Consider the following 19,712-nt stretch of genomic DNA (forward strand, 5'->3'; position numbering starts at 1 on the left):
TTTCCCTGTGGATTGAGTGTTTCGATACTTTCACAGTATTTATATAGGACTTAAGCCTGCTTTATAATAAAAAAAACATGAAAATCTCACTTTTTACAATATGGGACCTTTAAGTAAAAAGATCTGAGAACTTCTTCCACCACCACTAATAGTAACTAGCTGCCAGGTAAAAGTGGACCAAAGAGGAGGCTACTTTATTTCCCTCTGAGGAGTATTGGAGTAAAGTATACAGTAACATGAAGTACTGTAGTAGAGCACCATGAAGTACTGTAGTAAAGCACCATGAAGTACTGTAGTAAAGCACCATGAAGTACTGTAGCAGAGCACCATGAAGTACTGTAGTAAAGCACCATGAAGTACTGTAGTAGAGCACCATGAAGTACTGTAGTAGAGCACCATGAAGTACTGTAGTAAAGCACCATGAAGTACTGTAGTAGAGCACCATGAAGTACTGTAGTAGAGCACCATGAAGTTCTGTAGCAGAGCACCATGAAGTACTGTAGCAGAGCACCATGAAGTACTGTAGCAGAGCACCATGAAGTACTGTAGTAGAGCACCATGAAGTACTGTAGTAGAGCACCATGAAGTACTGTAGTAGAGCACCATGAAGTTCTGTAGCAGAGCACCATGAAGTACTGTAGCAGAGCACCATGAAGTACTGTAGCAGAGCACCATGAAGTACTGTAGTAGAGCACCATGAAGTGCTGTAGTAGAGCACCATGAAGTACTGTAGTAGAGCACCATGAAGTGCTGTAGTAGAGCACCATGAAATACTGTAGTAGAGCACCATGAAGTACTGTAGTAGAGCACCATGAAGTACTGTAGTAGAGCACCATGAAGTACTGTAGTAAAGCACCATGAAATACTGTAGTAGAGCACCATGAAGTACTGTAGTAGAGCACCATGAAGTACTGTAGTAGAGCACCATGAAGTACTGTAGTAGAGCACCGTGAAGTACTGTAGTAAAGCACCGTGAAGTACTGTAGTAGAGCACCGTGAAGTACTGTAGTAGAGCACCGTGAAGTACTGTAGTAAAGCACCGTGAAGTACTGTAGTAGAGCACCGTGAAGTGCTGTAGTAGAGCACCGTGAAGTGCTGTAGTAGAGCACCGTGAAGTGCTGTAGTAGAGCACCGTGAAGTGCTGTAGTAGAGCACCATGAAGTGCTGTAGTAGAGCACCATGAAGTACTGTAGTAGAGCACCATGAAGTACTGTAGTAGAGCACCATGAAGTACTGTAGTAAAGCACCATGAAATACTGTAGTAGAGCACCGTGAAATACTGTAGTAGAGCACCGTGAAGTACTGTAGTAGAGCACCGTGAAGTGCTGTAGTAGAGCACCGTGAAGTGCTGTAGTAGAGCACCGTGAAGTGCTGTAGTAGAGCACCATGAAGTACTGTAGTAGAGCACCGTGAAGTGCTGTAGTAGAGCACCGTGAAGTACTGTAGTAAAGCACCATGAAGTGCTGTAGTAGAGCACCATGAAGTGCTGTAGTAGAGCACCATGAGCAGCCTGACTGTCCTCCGTCATGTTCCGCCTCTGGGTGTTTCACCTAACGGCTCTCTGGTGCTTCCCCTTCAGCCCGCTAGCTAACAGGAGGAGGAGCTGTTGCTCAACTACCAGGGAAGTGGAGGAGGTGTTCAGAGTGAACCAAGCTGCTCTCATGTCAACTAATGGACCAGTAAAGTCATCATTTCTCCAGCTCTCCTCTCGGTATAGTGTTAAAGGGTCACTTTTACCTAGTTTTAGAGTAACACCAGGAGGACTCAGAGAGCAGCAGCGGCCCGCGGCTGGTGAGTAACGACAACAGTCTCTTCAGGAAATGTGTCACTCGAACAAATATCCGTCTGTAGCATCTGTCACAAAGTTAGCGAGGTTGTTGAGAAGTTTAACTTTAACTCACTCGATTATCTGCTTTATTAACAGACTACTAACTCAGCTTGTTGAACTCACCCTCACACAACTAGAGACACATTATTACACAGCTGTTTATCCTCTGATCAGAGATGTTAGCTTATTACACACTTGCTCAATAACTGTTACAACACTAGTGAGACAACTAGTGTCTCCAAGCAGGACTATTAACTCTGACCTCAGTGTTTGGATCCATATGTTGGCAGCAGCATGTCTGTCAGAGGAAGCTGGGATCTCATTTAGTGTGTTTTTCAGGATCCATATTAAGTATAAAAGTGTTAATGTGTTGCCTAACAGGCCTCCTGACCACCAGCAGACACATGAGGACCAGCTGAGGGTCATTACATTTAGTTTTTTGTTTCAGTTAATCACTTTGAGTGTTTGTTTGCTGGAGAATGAGTTGTGTGCCTCATTGACTGCTGCTGCTGCTGATAAATCCTCACAAGGTATTTTAATGACCTGATAATATGTTACCAGCTTTGGCAGCCAGAAGTCTTAAAGATACATGGTGCCCTATGTTTAATCATTAATGTTTATTCTGAGTCATTATATAGTGTTACACCCTTTCAAGTTTATGGTATGTGCATATCCGGATTTTGCCAAGGAGCTGCTGGACAGCTGCCCAGGGTGGGTCTTCCACTTCTCCCTGAGTAATGATTAAAGCTGCCCTTTTTGTTTACTGCTCTGCAAGGCTGGTAGTACTTGGCCTGGGAAACACAGCTACTGGGTTAACTCCCAGTGAGAAAATACCAACAGATATTAAGGTAGATTAAGGTTTATTTGATCTAAATAGGAACGCCTCATTGAGATTAAAGTATTCTTTTTAAGAGAGGCCTGGCCAAAATATGCAGAAATAACAACAAAATAAACAACACAAGAAATAACAAAATATTCCACAAAATCAGAATTAAACAGAAATGCAATTATATAATCTACCAGATCGGATATCGGGCCGATACCGACTCAAATAGCTGGATCGGATATCGGTGACAACGGGGCCGATCTATTCTATTCAATTCTATATTTATATACTATAAACATTATATACTGGAATTTTAATTCCTGTTTAGGTTTTGACCAATTTATTGCTGCATTAAGAAGGTTTACACTTTAACTGTAATTCCTGTTAATTCTGAAGATTATCTATATCTTTATTTGTTATATTTTGCTATACAAAGTTAGGAAAGCAATGTTTAAGTCAAGTCTGATGTTTCCTTAAACATAAAAGAATGATTCTAGTCACTTCCACACATACAGCTTATTAATTATACACTGGTATCGGATCGGTACTCTGTATCGGCCGATACCCAAAGCCCAGGTATCGGGACTGAAATAGTCGGATTGATGCGTCCCTAAACACAAGACAGATAACAAAAATATTCCACAAAATCAGGATTAAACAGAAATGCAATTATATAATCACAAATAGAATTTCTAATACAATCATGCAAAAGATTTCATCAACCTAACTAGCAACTCAAGTCCTCTAAGTCTTGGTTGCAGTAATTCAGACAGTCCAACATGGTGTAGCCCTGTGTCCCCTTAAAAACACTCTGATATGGTGCAGTGTGTTTTTTTAAGACTATCAACGTACAGTAGATAACGAAACAATTTTATTTATGAAGTCATAGTGTGAATGTAGGTGCAACACAGGTTCATGTTTTCAGACATTCTTGTACTAAGGTAATTTAAGAAAAAGTAGTTTATGATAGTTTTATTCAGTTTAGGGATGCACTCAGGGCCCGATTAACTCATTTCTCCCACTTTATGCACATTGTATAATATACATCAGTTAGTCATTTCTTTGAGGTAAATTAATCAAGCACACATTTTATAGTAAAATGCACCATGCAACCACATTGTATACTGAAATAATAAAGGCCTTAAAAATAGATTTTAACTTAGGGCCCCTCCACAAGACAGGATGTCCACATTGGGTAACAGTGCAGTTGTTTAAGGCCCCCCATCATTACAGTTTATTATAGTGGTGCAAACAGTAGCGCCAAATAAATGAGCCATTTGTTAGATCACAAGAAATTAATTGCCACTAATGAGCGTGAAGCTTTTGCCTGTGGCAGTTGACCTCTTTGACTGGTTGGTAATACAGCCTTGGATGCTCTGATCTGATACACAGATTGGTCATCGGCACCAATACTAAGTGGATCTGGTGACCAATCCACGTTAAAAACAGTTTCTCTTTCAAAATCATCGTAAAATTCACTTCCATCAGTTACATGAATTCAGTCACTGCAAGCTGCCAAATAAACTTTTGAAGATCTACTACTGGTGTTAGATGGTGTAATATAGTTACTCTGTATCAGCTAATAGATTGTGTTTAGATATCAGAATTGGTATTAGGAGAAAAAAAGTCAAAGTATTGCATACCTAGTTTCTAATTTGTATTAAGTGACTCCCATTAAAGGGAGACACCTCAGGTGATAAGGGTACAATTTAACTAATAGATATCACCATGAAACTTCACCAGTTGATTACTTACATCAAGGCAATTATTTTTTGTATTACAAGTTTTCTGATATTGTTTAAATATGCAAATGATGCATTATCTTATTAAATACGTGCTAATTTGCATATATTTCCAGAACAGAAATCTGAACATTGGATAAAGCCAGGTTTAGAATTCTTGTTTCATTTTGTTGACATATTAGAGTCAAAGGTTTTTACAGAGGGAATTTAGATATCTCTTTTTATCACTCCATCAATCAGAAAATAAAACAGCCATAAAAAAAAAATCTATTTTCGCCATGTTTTAGGAATAAAATATTATGTGAATCAGGCTGTAAGTGATATGTGAACACACCCCTCTGTAAATACCTATATAGAGTATACAAATGAGTATAGATGGGAATGAAACTGGAAGGTTTGGTATATGTAAGTGCTACTGAAGTGATTTGTCTTATGAAAAATTGAGATTTCTGGCTCAGAGTCTGAGGAAAACCTCATTTTGACGGTAGACCTCCGTCTGGAAAAAAAGCTACATGAGGGGATGTGGGATTTAATCCCTACGATTTCTGAGACCGCATCAAAAAAAAATTGCCAGAATTGAGCCAATTTGGGGCACGACCAGAACATATGAGTCAGATCACAGAGGGCTTGTGAGTATCTATCACATCTATCATCTAATCTGTCTGGGTAAAACTTGGAGAGTTTAGCCTTACTATAATGGAGTCTATGTATCACCTTAAACTGTATAAGGCTGAGCCTGGCACAGCTGGAGGATGAGTTGACAGCTCTGAGGGCTTTTTCCCAGAAACTTTCAGAAAAGGTCATTTGCAGTTCCTTCTCCCAGTCGGTTCTGATTCTGTTGATGATAGACTCATCTGCTGGTGATAAGAGGTCATAGAAGTAGGAGATGTGGTCCTTGGGTAAGGTTCTGGCTTTAAGCAGCAAGTCTACGCCTGTGGGGGGTGGGATCTGGGGGAACTGGGGCGAGTGAGTTCTAGCGAAATTGCGTAGCTGAAAGTATCTAAAAAAGTCGGAGCTACCTAAACTGAAAGCAACACGCAATTGATCGAAGCTGGTAAACAGGTTGTCTATATACAAGTTTTCCATGCAGTGGATGCCTTTCCTCTCTAGCGAGGTAAATCTAGGATCAATTCTAGCTGGTAAGAACATATGATTATTGCAGATAGGGGTCGCCTGAGGAAGAGTAAGCCATCCAAAGCCCCGCCTAATCTGTGGCCAAATTTTTAGAGTGCTGATAACGATGGGGTTAGATGTGTATTGCGAAGGGGAGAAGGGCAGGGTGCTGCGAGCCAGGGCTTGAAGTGAGGAGGAAGTGCAAGAGTCAGCCTCAATCTGATACCAACTGCCACGAGATGGAGTGAACCAAAGCATGATCTGGTGCGCGTTGGTGGCCCAGTACTAACCAAGGAGGTTAGGTAAACCGAGCCCACCCAGCGACCTGTTCCTCTGTGGCAGTGTTCTACCAATTCTCGCGTGCCTTCCGGCCCAGATTTTTCTTGTTAACGCTGGTAATGACTGATGCACTCAATACCCCAATATATTGGTGCATCTCTTATCAATGAAGAATGATAAACTCACCTCTGTCATCCTGCCAGACATTATTGTTTCAGAAAGGTTTATTGTTTACGTAAGGCAGTCATTAGGATAACACTTCTTGTTCTTCCTGTTTGTTTACTGCACTCAGTGTTTTCTTGCCTAACACAACGGAAGATCATGCTCTACCATCAGAGCTCGCTTCCTTTTCTCAGCTGCGATAGGACTCACTGGGAAGTGTAATATGACTTGGAAATGGCCTTGAAAGTTTCGTTTTTAGCACAGCTTTGTGCACTAGACACATTATGCATGAACATTTGCTTTCGTTTCATTAAAACATTTGCTTGTTAACATGATTCTATTGGTCGTTTGCGGTTGGAGCTCAATAAGAAGTCATATGATTAGCCCGATAATAGTTTGCAGAAATTTGCTGACACAATCTGCATCGACAGCAGTGTGGTTTTGCTCAACTGTGTCACTTGTGTGACCTGTTTTCACTGAAACAGAAGTCATGTACTGACTCATGTTTTTATGCCTACGGTTTCAATAGTTGGGTAGAAAATTATATTATAAGCAGTCAGAATGACCTTTTTTCACAGCAGACACTTTGACTTATTTTTGCAGGAAAAGTACACCTGTCTCTAATAACATTAGTGATGTCTCAGTTGCCATTCCTGTGAGCAAACATGCACAATAATGGGCAGGACCCTCGACATGGCTCACCTAAATGTGATCTTGCAGCCACAATTATGTTATTAATTACACCAAAATGTCTGTTGTGAAAAAGGTCTAGTGGGAACATGCATAGCCAGTTTATTAGGTACACCTAGCTAAAACTTATGCAATCTACGGAATAGGAGAAGTTGATTCATGTTTATAGTAATTTCAGTGGTCTACTGTCGTGGTGGAGAAAATTTTAAAGAAACAGGCCTCAGTAAAACGCAATACAATTCATCAACACCACAAACTACATCCTACAAAATGATCATAACGTTGAATCAACACCGCTCTTAAACAGTTTCAACAAAAACTGAAGATTATAACCTTCGTGAAGGTAGGATTTAATGCAGGGTTGTTCTATTGGACTGCATTTAGCTAGGTGTACCTAATAAATGATTGTGTCAGTGGGCCTTTTGAGTGCCATATAAGAGGAAAAGAGTGGACGTTGTGACCTGAGAAACATGATTTTCATTGACCAAAATGAAGCAAGCTAAGAAGCAGTTGCACTGTTTACAGTTTCTCTGTGGGCTTCAGAGCTTATTTATAGTGAACATGTTGCTCACTAATGGCTACATCTTTATTATTTTGTTTTATATAAAACATAATGGAGAGGAATAGGAATCTGTGTGGGTTTGATGGTTTCCTTGCCTTGTAGAGGGCATAAAAATTAGATTTGTGAAGTATATTTGAAAACAGTTATAAAGAGCTTTCCAACAGAGTAAACCATGTGATGAAGAATCAGCAGTAAAGAGTAAAATAAGATTTTGTTTATAACTTTTAACCTACCTGAGTCAAAACAGGCCCATGAGTAGGAATGTGGACTTCATAGTCGTGGGGCTCGGAGGTCTTCGCTCACCCTTTATGGCCACATCAGTGCTTGTTGCAGCCGTTTCCATCACAGTGCATTTATCCTGGATCTTGCTTTTGCACGAGACCTTAAGCAGCTTATGGCCTCAGATGAAAGGTTCAGTGGGGGTTACAGTGAAAGAATGCAAGACTTGTCTGAAGTCTTTTCTACCCGCTGGTCATATGATACATCTGCACTTTCTTTTGAATGTTTTGACCGGATGTAGTCGACCATGTCAAATGTTTCATCCAGTGGATATCATAGTGTGCTTCTCACTCTCATCGTGTAAGAAAATATGTGCCTCTACACTTAAGTCTTTAATTTAAATCAATTCGACCGTTAATCCAAAATGTGTAGAACATCAAGCTACTAATGTATAGAGAAAACGACTACGAGTACTTTCTTGTAGTGAGTAGACAGAAACTCGAGTGTTGCCTGTAGCTGGAGAGGGCAGAGGCGTTTAAAAGGCTTTCTGTCACTGTGTCAGCAAGATGAAACTGCTCTTACGCTACGCACATTATCCCACAATGCCATCATCTGTACAAATCCACATGTGGAGGTCTGGCATAATATTGTAAAAGTGTAAAAGATGTTATGTATTTCTCACTCCAGTATTGACTGTAGGTTAAACTACACAGCATATGAGCCTAATGGAGGGGTCTGTTTCTTTTAAGATGTGTGGGAAAATGGGGATAATTAATGTTCGACCAAATGTATGCATAATTAATAGTTGGCAAGCTAAGCCTACATGCTGTCATTGACACCTTTTCACTGGTCCTTTAGATCAGTGATTCTCAAAGTGGGGTCCAGGGACCCCCAGGAGTCCATGGCACTCTGCCAGGGGGTCCACGAAATAATTAGCTATAGGTTATAAAATTGTGCTGTAGCATTAAAAAGTTCATATCTACAGATGGGAACCATTTGTGCCAATAAAACAAGCATATGTTTGCTGGCCAACACCCCACTGTTGGTACAGGAATTTAAACCTTGTACATGGCTGGTAAAAGTATTTTTATTGTCAGCTTTGTTTCCCCTCTCGTGGTTTAGCTCCTTGTCAATGCACTGTATTCACAATATTACAGTACGTGTGGGAAGATTAATGTATGCTCTCCCTGTGCTTTGTGTGTTATTGGCTTGATGTATCGTTGTGGTTCCATAAATATTAGGATATGATGTTCCTTTTGTAACTCTACATCAGAAAACTGGCAAAGACCGACGAGTTTTAATGTCATTTACATACTGTTAAATCAACCAGTTGGACTGGAAAGGCGACAGGCAATACCTCAGACTAAATGCCTAACAAAGAAGTGTGAGGGTTTGAACTGTGTGGGGTTGATAGAACTGCATAAGCAGATTGAAGGAGCCAATCCCTCCAATGTGCAACACCTTCGCTCTGGAGAGGAACTCAAAATAATATTGTTTATTCAACATATTACAAGATGTTTTGCCTAAATGATGACAAATGGTAAAGCCCCTACAAAGCCATAGTCCACCCACACAGGTGTTTTCACCGGTGTTTCCTGATAGACCTGTATGAACTGGACGTGATTGACATCTCCCTCCCTCTCTCCTGTTAGTTATGTTACACCTGTTGGGGCGGGACAACTCACCTTGCTATCATTCTTATTGATTCGTAGAGTTTTGTTATATAGTGCTCTCAAAAGTTCCCACAATGTAATAAAAAAGATAGTGTCCATGGCAAATAGTAAGCTCATACTTTCCGCTAACATTCCCTCAATGCAATGATGATTCATAAGTGTTCAAAATGTACCGTTCACTATTGAGTAAACTATAGTCTAGTATATTATAGAGAGTAGTGAATGAGTGACATTTGCATACTTGTAGTTGTTTTTACTCTTTCCCAGACAATCTTAAAGGATGAATCTGGTGTTATTCTATATTTTTTTATGTCACTGAATCCCATGAAATGACTAAGAGCAACAATTCGTTATTCTCTCTTTCTCAATACTCTCCAACTTCCCTGTTTGAAACCAGATTTGTAGTTTCACTTTTAAAAATGCTCAGTAATTTCCTGGAACAGCAGGACAGTCTAGTTTTTAAGCATATAACAGAACAGGAGGAAATAGTGCCTTTGTGGGGACTATTTTTGCTGGTGGATGAATACACATTTGGAGTTTCCAGTGAGTGTGCACAGCAGCAATGCAGTGTATGTAAGACTGACCTAAAACAAACTACCCTTGTTCTTTGTAATGAAGGAACATGTCACCCCACATGACAGTGTGTCTCTTTGATGTGTTTTTAATTTCATTTTTGGACAACAGTAGAGGCACAGAGAAATAAGCTGACTTTGGCCACACTGGTAACACTTGTTCGTAGGAAAAAGTAATCGTTTCTTATGCCCCCACGATAGCCATCATGTTTTCGGGTTGTCCTTGCGTCTGTCTGTCCCATTCTCGTGAACACGATATCTCAGGAACGCCTCGAGGGAATTTCATTACATTTGGCACAAACGTCCTCTCGGACTCAAGGATGTACGATTAGTTTTTGTTGGTCAAAGGTCACTGTGACCTCACGTCCATCCCATTCTCGTGAAAGTGATATCTCAGTGGCCAGAGGCATAATGTTTTTTGGGTTGTCATTCTTGCGAACTCCGATCAAACTAGGCAGCGCTGATCAAATATGAATCAATAGTCTGTTAGTGTAATGTCTATTTCTCACTTCAAATGTTTTCAGAAACATCTTGTAGTGTACTGTTTAGCTGTAAAATGAGAAAGTTTGTGACTTGGCAGCCATGATCAGTTGAAGAAATACCAAGCACCGCCCACAGGAACGCTCAATAAGAAACATTCTCTCTGAAATGACTTGTGATTGGCCAAAGTCTCCTGTCACGGGCTAGATTTTTTAAAGCCTGAAAACAGAGCCATGAGGAGGTGCAGAAGTGTAGTTTTCTCTCAGAACACTTGAATTACAATATGCTGAAAGGTTATTATGGGATTTTTGCTCAATATTGCCAAAAACTCTCTGCCTACTGAAGCTTTATTATTAAGGTATCGCAAACATTCAAGTTCAGGCGAGGTCGCAAAATAACTAATACACATGTCTATAAAACAGACGTTTGTTTAAAAAGAAATAAATGCATACAAGAATACAATCCAAACACATGTAAAATTGCATTGACATTTATGGGATCTTCTGATTTCTGATTTCTGATTGGCCTTGGTGATGACACGATGCCGATCTGGTCTATAACTCAATAATTCATATGCTAATTATGACAATTTCACTCAAATGTCTAACAGGATAAAATGATGTAGTGATGACATTTTAGACAGACATGGGCAACTGCAACTTGATCCTCTTGTCATTGCTTCACAATTGCACTGTGTCATTTAGGGGATAAACAAAAACAAATACCACTTCAATTTCAGATTTATTTCTTTGCTAAAGAGTTTGATTGTTGGTTGACCGAGTTGTTTTGTGTATGTGTTTCAGAAATTAGGCGCTCACTATGTCTGATGGGGACTATGATTACCTCATCAAATTCCTAGCCCTCGGTGACTCTGGCGTGGGAAAAACGAGCTTCCTCTACCAGTACACAGACTGCAAGTTTAACTCCAAGTTCATCACTACAGTTGGAATAGACTTCAGAGAAAGAAGAGTGGTGAGTCCAATCAGTTTTGAATAAAAGCCAGCATTGGAATTGTTTGGATTTCTTTCATTCAATACTTCAGTAAAAGCACACTTGGATTTTATGCTCCACTTCTGACGTAACATTTTCTTGTGTCCATGTGTGCTACCAGAATTTATTTCTGCCTAATTAGGGGCTTACATGCGTTCCCAGCTCCCACACCATTAAGCAACTCTCTTGTAACAACAGACTACTGATGAATGTTGCAACAGAAATCCGAAGAATGACTAATGTTGGTGAACGGCCGGCAGCACCCTCCTTAAGAATAAACACTTCTTACCATTGGCAAACAGCTGAGCAGTGTTCATATTTACTCAGTATTACTCTTTAATGCTACTGACCTCAGGCTCCAAAAATACAGCCTGATAACAGTTTTATCACAGCTCTACTAATTAAGTGACTGAACATCCGTCATTGACCATCTTTTTACTAGAAGTATTTCCATCACTTCTGATAAAAAGATGAAGATACAGCAAATTAACACTTTATAAGGAAACATTCAAATTAATGTTTTCACAGCTGTGATTTGAAAAGTTGCACTTATAGAATAGCTTTTGTAAATATCATAATTAGTCGTCATGGCTGAAGAAGCACAATAAGTAATCGTAGTGCGTCCCCAAACAACCCAGAGCTGTGCTTCCTGTCTTTGATTGTTAATATCAGACAGTTTTCCTGGTCCATGAAATGACCATGAAGTTGCATTAAATGTATAATGACATGGATACACCAGTATTACTGCGGCTGCCTGTCCAGTGGTCACAGTCATACAGCTGTAAGCAGCAGCATGCAACAAGACTTAATGCTACTTCTCTTAACACCACTTTTAATCTTTAATAAGTCTCAGTAGCTTCCTGTGCTGGAGAAGTGTTTACTGCAACCGCCAGAAGTGACGCTGAATAGATCAAAGAAAAGATGTGGATAATTGAATTAATGAAATGTGCAGTTACATCTGGGGCCTCTTTTAGTTACTTCCTAGACTGTTTAATGAAACGCCAATAACACAGATGTGTCACAATTTCTGCATGCAACTGACATCCAGTTTAGCATAAAACAGTGGTTCTCAATGTTTTTCATGTCAAGGACCTCTAAATGAATACACATTAGGTCACACACCCCCATTTGATAAGATATCGCTTCATGGAGCTCTATCTGCAAAGATTTTGGTTGTTAGATATGATTAAGACCAGAATTCTGTAGTTGTCAACGACATGTTGAGGAGATAACTGTGGAGGAAGTGAAACCTACGATCAGAACAGTCACTATGACTCTCACTCAGTTTGGACTCACTTCTATAGTGAATTAAATATTGAACATAAACTATTCCCCATTTTTCTTGGGACCCCCTAGGACTCCCTCAAGGACCACCGGGGGTCCCCGGACCTCTGGTTGAGAACCATGGCCATAAAACACCAGATTAATGCTGCTAATCTTTTATGATCAGTGGCAACTTTTTCATGTATTGATTTTTTTTTTTTTTTTTTAAATAAGCCCAAACTGGGTTGTTTATCAGAACGGAGCTTTCAGCTATGCTGCAATAAAGCTCAACGTTTAAATTTTAAACCACTGAAATGCAAGATTAATAAAAGAGATATAATGCAGAATGCAATATCTACTGTATGTAGGATTTCTGATTGGCAGTTATTGGCATACAAATAGACAATACACTATGGAAATCCTCATTTCAAGACTGCCTCTGTATGTAATCACAGCACATGGCTCACACTCAGATATATAAAACACACATTTACATTGGCTGTACATCTGAAGTTAATTTATTTTTAAAGAAGTCAAATTTTCCTTTAACACATTTAGATTTTGTCATTGTTTTGTGGCATAAAGTACTGTTCATTCTTGCCATCACACCTCTACGGTGAGCTGAACAGTCACCATCAGTACTAGCTAAGTAACTGTATTTAGATAATTTGTTTAGTTAATTAACAAACTGGGTGAATGTTGCCAAGTATGACTAGTAATTCCTGTTTTATTTTAATGGATGCAGATGTGAAACTACACTAAACTCTACTTTACAAATTCCCTCTTTCAATCCGTCAGTAGCAACAAGCCATGTTCCCACAACACGACCCATCTGGATTGAGATTAAATGTTTTTAGGCTTTGTTTTATAGCTGTTTATATCTTAATTCAGTTCAATTTAGTGCAGAGACCATCCAGTTAGTTTGACATCACCTGTCTCTGTTTCTCTCAGGTTTACAAATCAACAAATCCAGATGGATCTTCAGGTAGAGGACAGAAGATTCACATGCAGCTGTGGGACACTGCAGGACAGGAGAGGTACATTTCTCACCTTCCTCAAACCCAGTCTCGTCTTCAGTTCTTTTCAAATGTGCGGTTTTCACTATTTATTACATTTCTCATAAAGTGTTTTTTTTTTTTGTCTGAATGGTGTCAGGTTTCGGAGTTTGACGACCGCGTTCTTCAGGGATGCGATGGGTTTCCTCCTCCTGTTCGACCTCACAAATGAACAAAGTTTCCTCAACGTCAGAAACTGGATGAGTATGTCGTCTGATGTATCACCCTGAATGTGCACTGAACGTCACTAAACTGACAATCCCGTCAAATTATTTTTACTTAAGACAAATTCAAGTGCACAGGCCATTTGACAATATTAAATTCCTTGTTGACCAAAATACTTCCAGTGAATGATGATCAAACAGTCTTTGTGTTCATGTAGACACTGGGCTGCTAGACCCAGAATAAGTGTGATTAAACATGTAATCTTCCAGTTATGAATAAGGCTGTGTCCAAAATCACTCACTAGCAGCACTACTAAAAGCACTACAGCACTACAAAAAGTGGCGAACAAATGGCGAACTCACTATATAGTGAGTTCACCATTTTGTAGTGCTGTCCGAATGCACAATGAGAATTATTATACCCTATATAGTGTACTCAAACTATCCCACAATGCATTGTGAAAAGAAGTGGACAACGATGGTCACCAACCGAACACTAAATACCATCATGCAACGAGAGGAGAGAGAGTAGCGTGATTTAGACAAATCCATGAGTTGTAGCGTGTTAATTCTTACCTTTCACAATAAAAGCCCTAGACGATACATTGCATCACTGCTTACAGAGAAAGGGGAACTTAAATTGACTCAGAGCATTTCGCTAAGCGACAACTCAACAAAATAGCTTACATTATGTATTTATCACACACAAAAATATATGTCAGTATTTATTATGGATGGTCTACCAGCAGACGTTGATCTGACACATTTTAATTGAACGTAATTACGGCACCGATAAAATGATGCGAGTAGTGTCAGAAATTGTTTTTTCATTTTGCCGATGACCTCACAACATAGTGGACTATATAGTCCTCTATATTGTCCTCTATACAGTCCCCTGGATAGTGAGTAGAAAGTAAGGAGTAGTGAATGAGCGAATGATTTCGGACACAGCCTAAGTCTTTCTCTGCAAATTGTATTCTGATCTGAACTACTGCTGCTACTGTGCTCAACTTTCTTGATATCCTTCTCAAAAGCAAACATGTTACACATTAAAATAGGACTAAATGCATAATAAATTGATGAATGTGTCTTTCAGGTCAGTTACAGATTCACGCATACTGCGAAAGTCCAGACGTCGTTTTGTGTGGCAACAAATGTGACCTGTCAGATCAGAGAGCAGTCAGTGAAACAGAGGCCCGTGAGCTGGCAGAGAAATACGGGTATGTCTCAGCTTTGATCCATCTGTACATGAACCTCTCCCTCAGTTGTTTGTCAAGAAGGCAGTGGCTTCACTGTTTGCCAAAGTCTGTGCAGGAGAATGTCAGACTAAATTGGTCCTACTCGAAAAGCAAATATTTGTGGACATGCGTAAAATATCCTGCTCCGACCCTAATAGACACACCTTTACTAAAAACACATACTGGGGCAGTAGTGGAGATGCATGAGAGGAATAAACCTCAGTATTCAATATAACTTTCACCCAAGCTGACGCTGCTGGACAGTGTATAGTGTCTCCTTTGATTATCTTGAACTGTTCAGCCTTTAGTCTGTGTGATGAAGTAAATGTATTTGGTTCAGGGTGTTTTTGTGAAACCATAGAAATGTAATAAATAAACTTCTGTTTGGATTTCAGTGCTTTGATACTTGTGGGACTCAGAGCCCCACATTGTATGATTTATGTTTTTAAGTTTTAAGAATAAGGCTGACGATTTTCTATATTTTTCTTAAAGTCCCAGCAAAAGACCCAAATCAACAATACTAAGTATTGTCTGTGTAACCAAGGCTGATATAGCTTATTATTACTCTGTGACATGGAGCTCCATCCAACGATTAAAGACACATAAAAAAGCCACACTGCTGCACTGGGTGACATGTTCCTTTATTGCAATGAACATGTGCACTGTAATTTAACAGATAAAAAAAAAGTTTGATTAATTTACGATTAATCATGATTAACTATGGAAAATCATGGAATTAATCGCGATTAAATATTTTAATCTGTTGACAGCCCTAGTAATATGATAGAATAACTCCAGCTTTATCCTTTAAGATACTCCTCTATATTCCTCCAAACCCAAAGGTTTGTGTCATATTGTAATTCGTAGTAGTAGTCTGTAGTCCTGTGTTTATTATAACCAATATTTTCTTCCATCCAGAATCCCATACTTTGAGACGAGTGCTGCAAACGGGCTCAACGTCAACCAGGCTGTGGAAGAGCTGCTGGATCTCATCATGAAGAGGATGGAACGATGTGTTGACAAATCCTGGATCCCTGATGGGACCGTCCGAGTTAATGGACCCACCAACCCAGACAACTCAGAGGGCTCCGATAGGAGCAAATGTGCATGTTAGAATAAATGATGACGGTTACATATCTGTGTCCATAATACTGGAGAAAAAATAGGAATACATTCAAGTTTAACAGTGGGAGTATAATACAGTATAATTGTATTCTATGTTAGGTGAAACATGACATTATTAGTGTCCGTTCATTGCCTTACAAAGCAGTTAATTACTGATATACATTCATTGACATTGTTTGTTTGTACAGAGGTAAGTGCCTTTTGAATGTGGGCATTTCATTTGAATTCATATAATGGGTCTTTTGAATCATTAATTCATATTGGAGTGTGGGATATTTATTTCTTATGATGCCTAGCTGAATATACAGTCAGATAAATGTTGACCGTGATACCTGCAGTCACAGTTTATTGGGGGAGCGAAATCTGCGGTCGTGTCTAGAAGGTAACCAGCAAAATACAAAATCTTAACAATCTCCAGAGAGTTTCCCCAAGCCACGGGTTACCTTCTATACACAACCGAAATTTGCTATGGATGTACTTTTAAGAACTATACTTACTTTACTTTAGATATATACTACTGATGCTCTACTGAATGTCCAGCTGAATACTGCAACCTCACCAGTGCCACAGTCAGAAAACATGTTGCTCACATTGACCATCAAACGTTAGCTAGATGGACAATTAAACACTTGTGTATTTTTTCTTTTCTAAATCAATGTTTGTACTTGTTTGTCTCCAAAACTTAAATTATAGAATATAGTTTGACTAAATCATCTACACTTCAGTATGTACAGCGACAGGTTTGGCCAATAATTAAAAAAAATGATGCTCCGTAGTTTGATAAAGGAACAAATAAAACTGAGCAGTAACTCAGGAACGCAGGTAATTCAGGTAGTTCATCCTGGTGTATGAAGACCGATGCAAAAAATTAAAATAAATAAATTGAATTTCAAATTCTCTGAATATATTTCAAAGAATGAAATGTGAATGCAAAATCTAATTTAACCTTTGTGAACATGTAAGTAACAGCAGCTATAGTAAGGCTGACTTTAGCCCCTTGTATTGCTCAATTGTATCACTGTTCACCTGTAACAATGCCTTTGGTTTTAAAGTATTGCTCAGGCGAGATCCTAGATACTCATACCTTATGCCCAGGCTCCATCTCATATGGTTCGTTATCACCTGAAACAATGAACATCTCTGCTGACATCATAAAAAATACCCTTATATCAAATAAAACTTCAACTTCAGGGAAAATGAGCAGAGGTGATTTTCACACAGCAAACGCCACTTTCTTTATTGAGTGTGGCTATTGTTTAGGCTGTCATCTACTCATTAAATGTATCATAGGACAAGATGTATCAGGATCTGAGTGGCTTATTGCTTCAGCTAAACAAATATCTGATAGAAATCCTGTATTCAAGTGCTAGATGCAGTGAAAAGAGCTGTTAGGTGCTAGAGGGCCGCTCCGTTGCTGAATTCTCTATCCCCTAGTACATTATTGGATGGAGAGTGTTTTGTTTCATGTATCATTGTGTTAACAAGAAGGCTGTTGAATTTGTTAGTTTTTTAATCTTGCTAAACACAGATTTTTATTGGCAAGTTTTATAAGTCGGCAGTAAGATGGGGTCTGCATTTCAGTTTACTTTTATGGTGTGCATTTAAAATCTTAATGCTCACCCTTTCACATAAGTTTATATTACCACTGATATTCTATAAATAGCACACTCATCCACATTATTTGTTTTACACTGTTTTAGTTTTAGTTTTAGTTTAGACACACAAGTATATTTTTTCACTCCGTTTCAGTCCACAGATTTGGAAAAACTACCACAAAAATTTAATTTGATCATATTAGTAAGACTACACTGAAATATTTCACATTTTCAATTGTGCCATACGGTTTTCATATGCAAAATATGTAAATTATGTCCAAAAATAAAACATTTTATTTATGTATTCCTTGAAGCAGTATCTAATTTCATGTAATCAATCTTGAAAATGTTGACCAAGTGCTGTGTACAAGTGAAACTGATACCAGGTCCTATTTATAGGCACTATTATTGTGTGATGTTTGCCAAGAATGACACATAACACTGAATGTTAATCAGCTCACCATAATATATGAAATATTCAATTCATGTTCATGTTCTTTTTTTTCTGCATTTTATCATACCAAAGCCTAGCTTTTGGACTAAAAATGCTTATTGTATTTATAATATTAATTGTTCAACACAGGCCATTTCAGTAGAATATGACGATAGAATTGAAATTATATCTTAGGTGGACGTTTTACTGGCATCCAGTAGTCACTTTCAGTCCAAAAATGGTGGAAGCGTAACTTTGCTGCTGAGTGCTGATGTTGCAATGGAATGAACAATTGACTTTCATTTCTTATAATAATATAATATAATCAATCTTGAAAATGTTGACTTGAAGTGCTGTGTACAAAGTGATACCAGGTCCTATTTATAGGCACTATTATTCTGTTATGTGTGCCAGGAATGACACATACAACACTGAATGTTAATCAGGTCACTATAATATATAAAATATTCAACCCCCTCATGTTCTTTTTTTCAGCATTTTATGATACCACCACCTAAATTTGAAAAGCACTATTTCAGTTATTTCCCTCTTACTGATTTATGCACAATACCAGAAATGTTTTATTTTTTTTATTTTTTTTTGTCTAATCATATTTCATATACTGTGCATCTGCGTGTACCAGTAATTTAAAATAAACTGATCAGTTATAAGATAAGATATTCCTTTATTAGTCCCGCAGTGGGGACATTTGCAGTGTACATCAGCAAAGGGGATAGTGCAAAAACAAGAAGCATCAGCTAACAGTAAAAGAGAGCTAAACAAAGTGTACAAAAATATGAACCATTTAAATAGAAGGAAGTATAAAAATAGGAGCAGTAAATACAGTATTGACAATAAACAGACTATTAACAAAATTGCATAAGTGGAATATGATATTGGCACAGTGAGAATGAAATGAAATTCCACCTGAAAATATCAGGTTAGTGTTAGTTTTTTGGTGTGTATGTGGTCTACTGGGAGCAATGCTGGTTGTGGAGTTTGACAGCTGCAGGAAGGAAGGACCTGTGATGACTCCCTAACAGTAGGTGGCAGTATGAGACTGCAGCTTCATGTCCTTGAGTCCAGCACAGCGTGAGTCTTCCCCTGGTAACCTGCAGGGTGCAGCACTTCCCCCGCACAGCTCCAACCACAGGAGTGTTTATCCGGTGAAGAAGAAGAAGAAGCACCAACAGCCCAAGGAGGAGGAGACGTCCTGCGTCATAACCACGTCATATCGTGGGGTACAGCACATGCGCAGTCGGAACTCGTCGAAGCTCCAAGTCCACTGCGCATGTATCATACTCCGCAGCTCAAAGCCGTGTCCTCTCCTCTTTCAATAGGCCTTGCAACAGCCTGAGCAGTAGTGATGGGAATTACGGCTCTTTTTAGTGAGCCACATCATTTGGCTCAGCTCACCAAGAAGAGCCGGCTCTTTCGGCTCCCAAACGGCTCTTCGTTTTACCACGTCTGCCTTTTATAATTCAGACAAATTTAGTGCTGTTTTGACCTATAATTATTATGTGTGCACATATATCACTTAAATTATTCAATATAATTATACTAAACCTTATAATTTCCAGAATACCATAATTTTACATGCTGCTTCGTTTCCCGACTGTCACTCATCTTGTCTGCTATTTGTGCACCACACTCCTCTGTCTCTTTCTCTCCTCCTCTCCCTCCTGCTCTGTACCTGTAGACCG

General features: G+C 39.0%; 1 protein-coding gene across 1 annotated transcript; it reads left to right on the forward strand.

The window, feature by feature from the left end:
* The first annotated feature begins 1,552 nt into the window (after positions 1-1,552).
* On the forward strand, positions 1,553-17,889 carry rab27a (RAB27A, member RAS oncogene family). Its single transcript, XM_037792319.1, has 6 exons — positions 1,553-1,791; positions 10,950-11,118; positions 13,351-13,436; positions 13,555-13,658; positions 14,715-14,838; positions 15,775-17,889. Exons 2-6 carry the CDS (start codon positions 10,966-10,968, stop codon positions 15,968-15,970), a joined length of 663 nt encoding a protein of 220 aa, XP_037648247.1. The 5' UTR covers positions 1,553-1,791; positions 10,950-10,965; the 3' UTR covers positions 15,971-17,889.
* The last annotated feature ends 1,823 nt before the right edge of the window (positions 17,890-19,712 follow it).

Source organism: Sebastes umbrosus, chromosome 2, assembly GCF_015220745.1.
Source record: "Sebastes umbrosus isolate fSebUmb1 chromosome 2, fSebUmb1.pri, whole genome shotgun sequence".
In the NCBI taxonomy this organism is placed as follows: domain Eukaryota; kingdom Metazoa; phylum Chordata; class Actinopteri; order Perciformes; family Sebastidae; genus Sebastes; species Sebastes umbrosus.

Coding starts and splice junctions, on each gene's coding strand:
- rab27a (XM_037792319.1), top strand. CDS start 10,966: ATGTCTGATGGGGACTATGATTACCTCATCAAATTCCTAGCCCTCGGT. Junction 13,659..14,714: donor CAACGTCAGAAACTGGATGA/GTATGTCGTCTG, acceptor TGTGTCTTTCAG/GTCAGTTACAGATTCACGCA. Junction 14,839..15,774: donor GAGCTGGCAGAGAAATACGG/GTATGTCTCAGC, acceptor TCTTCCATCCAG/AATCCCATACTTTGAGACGA.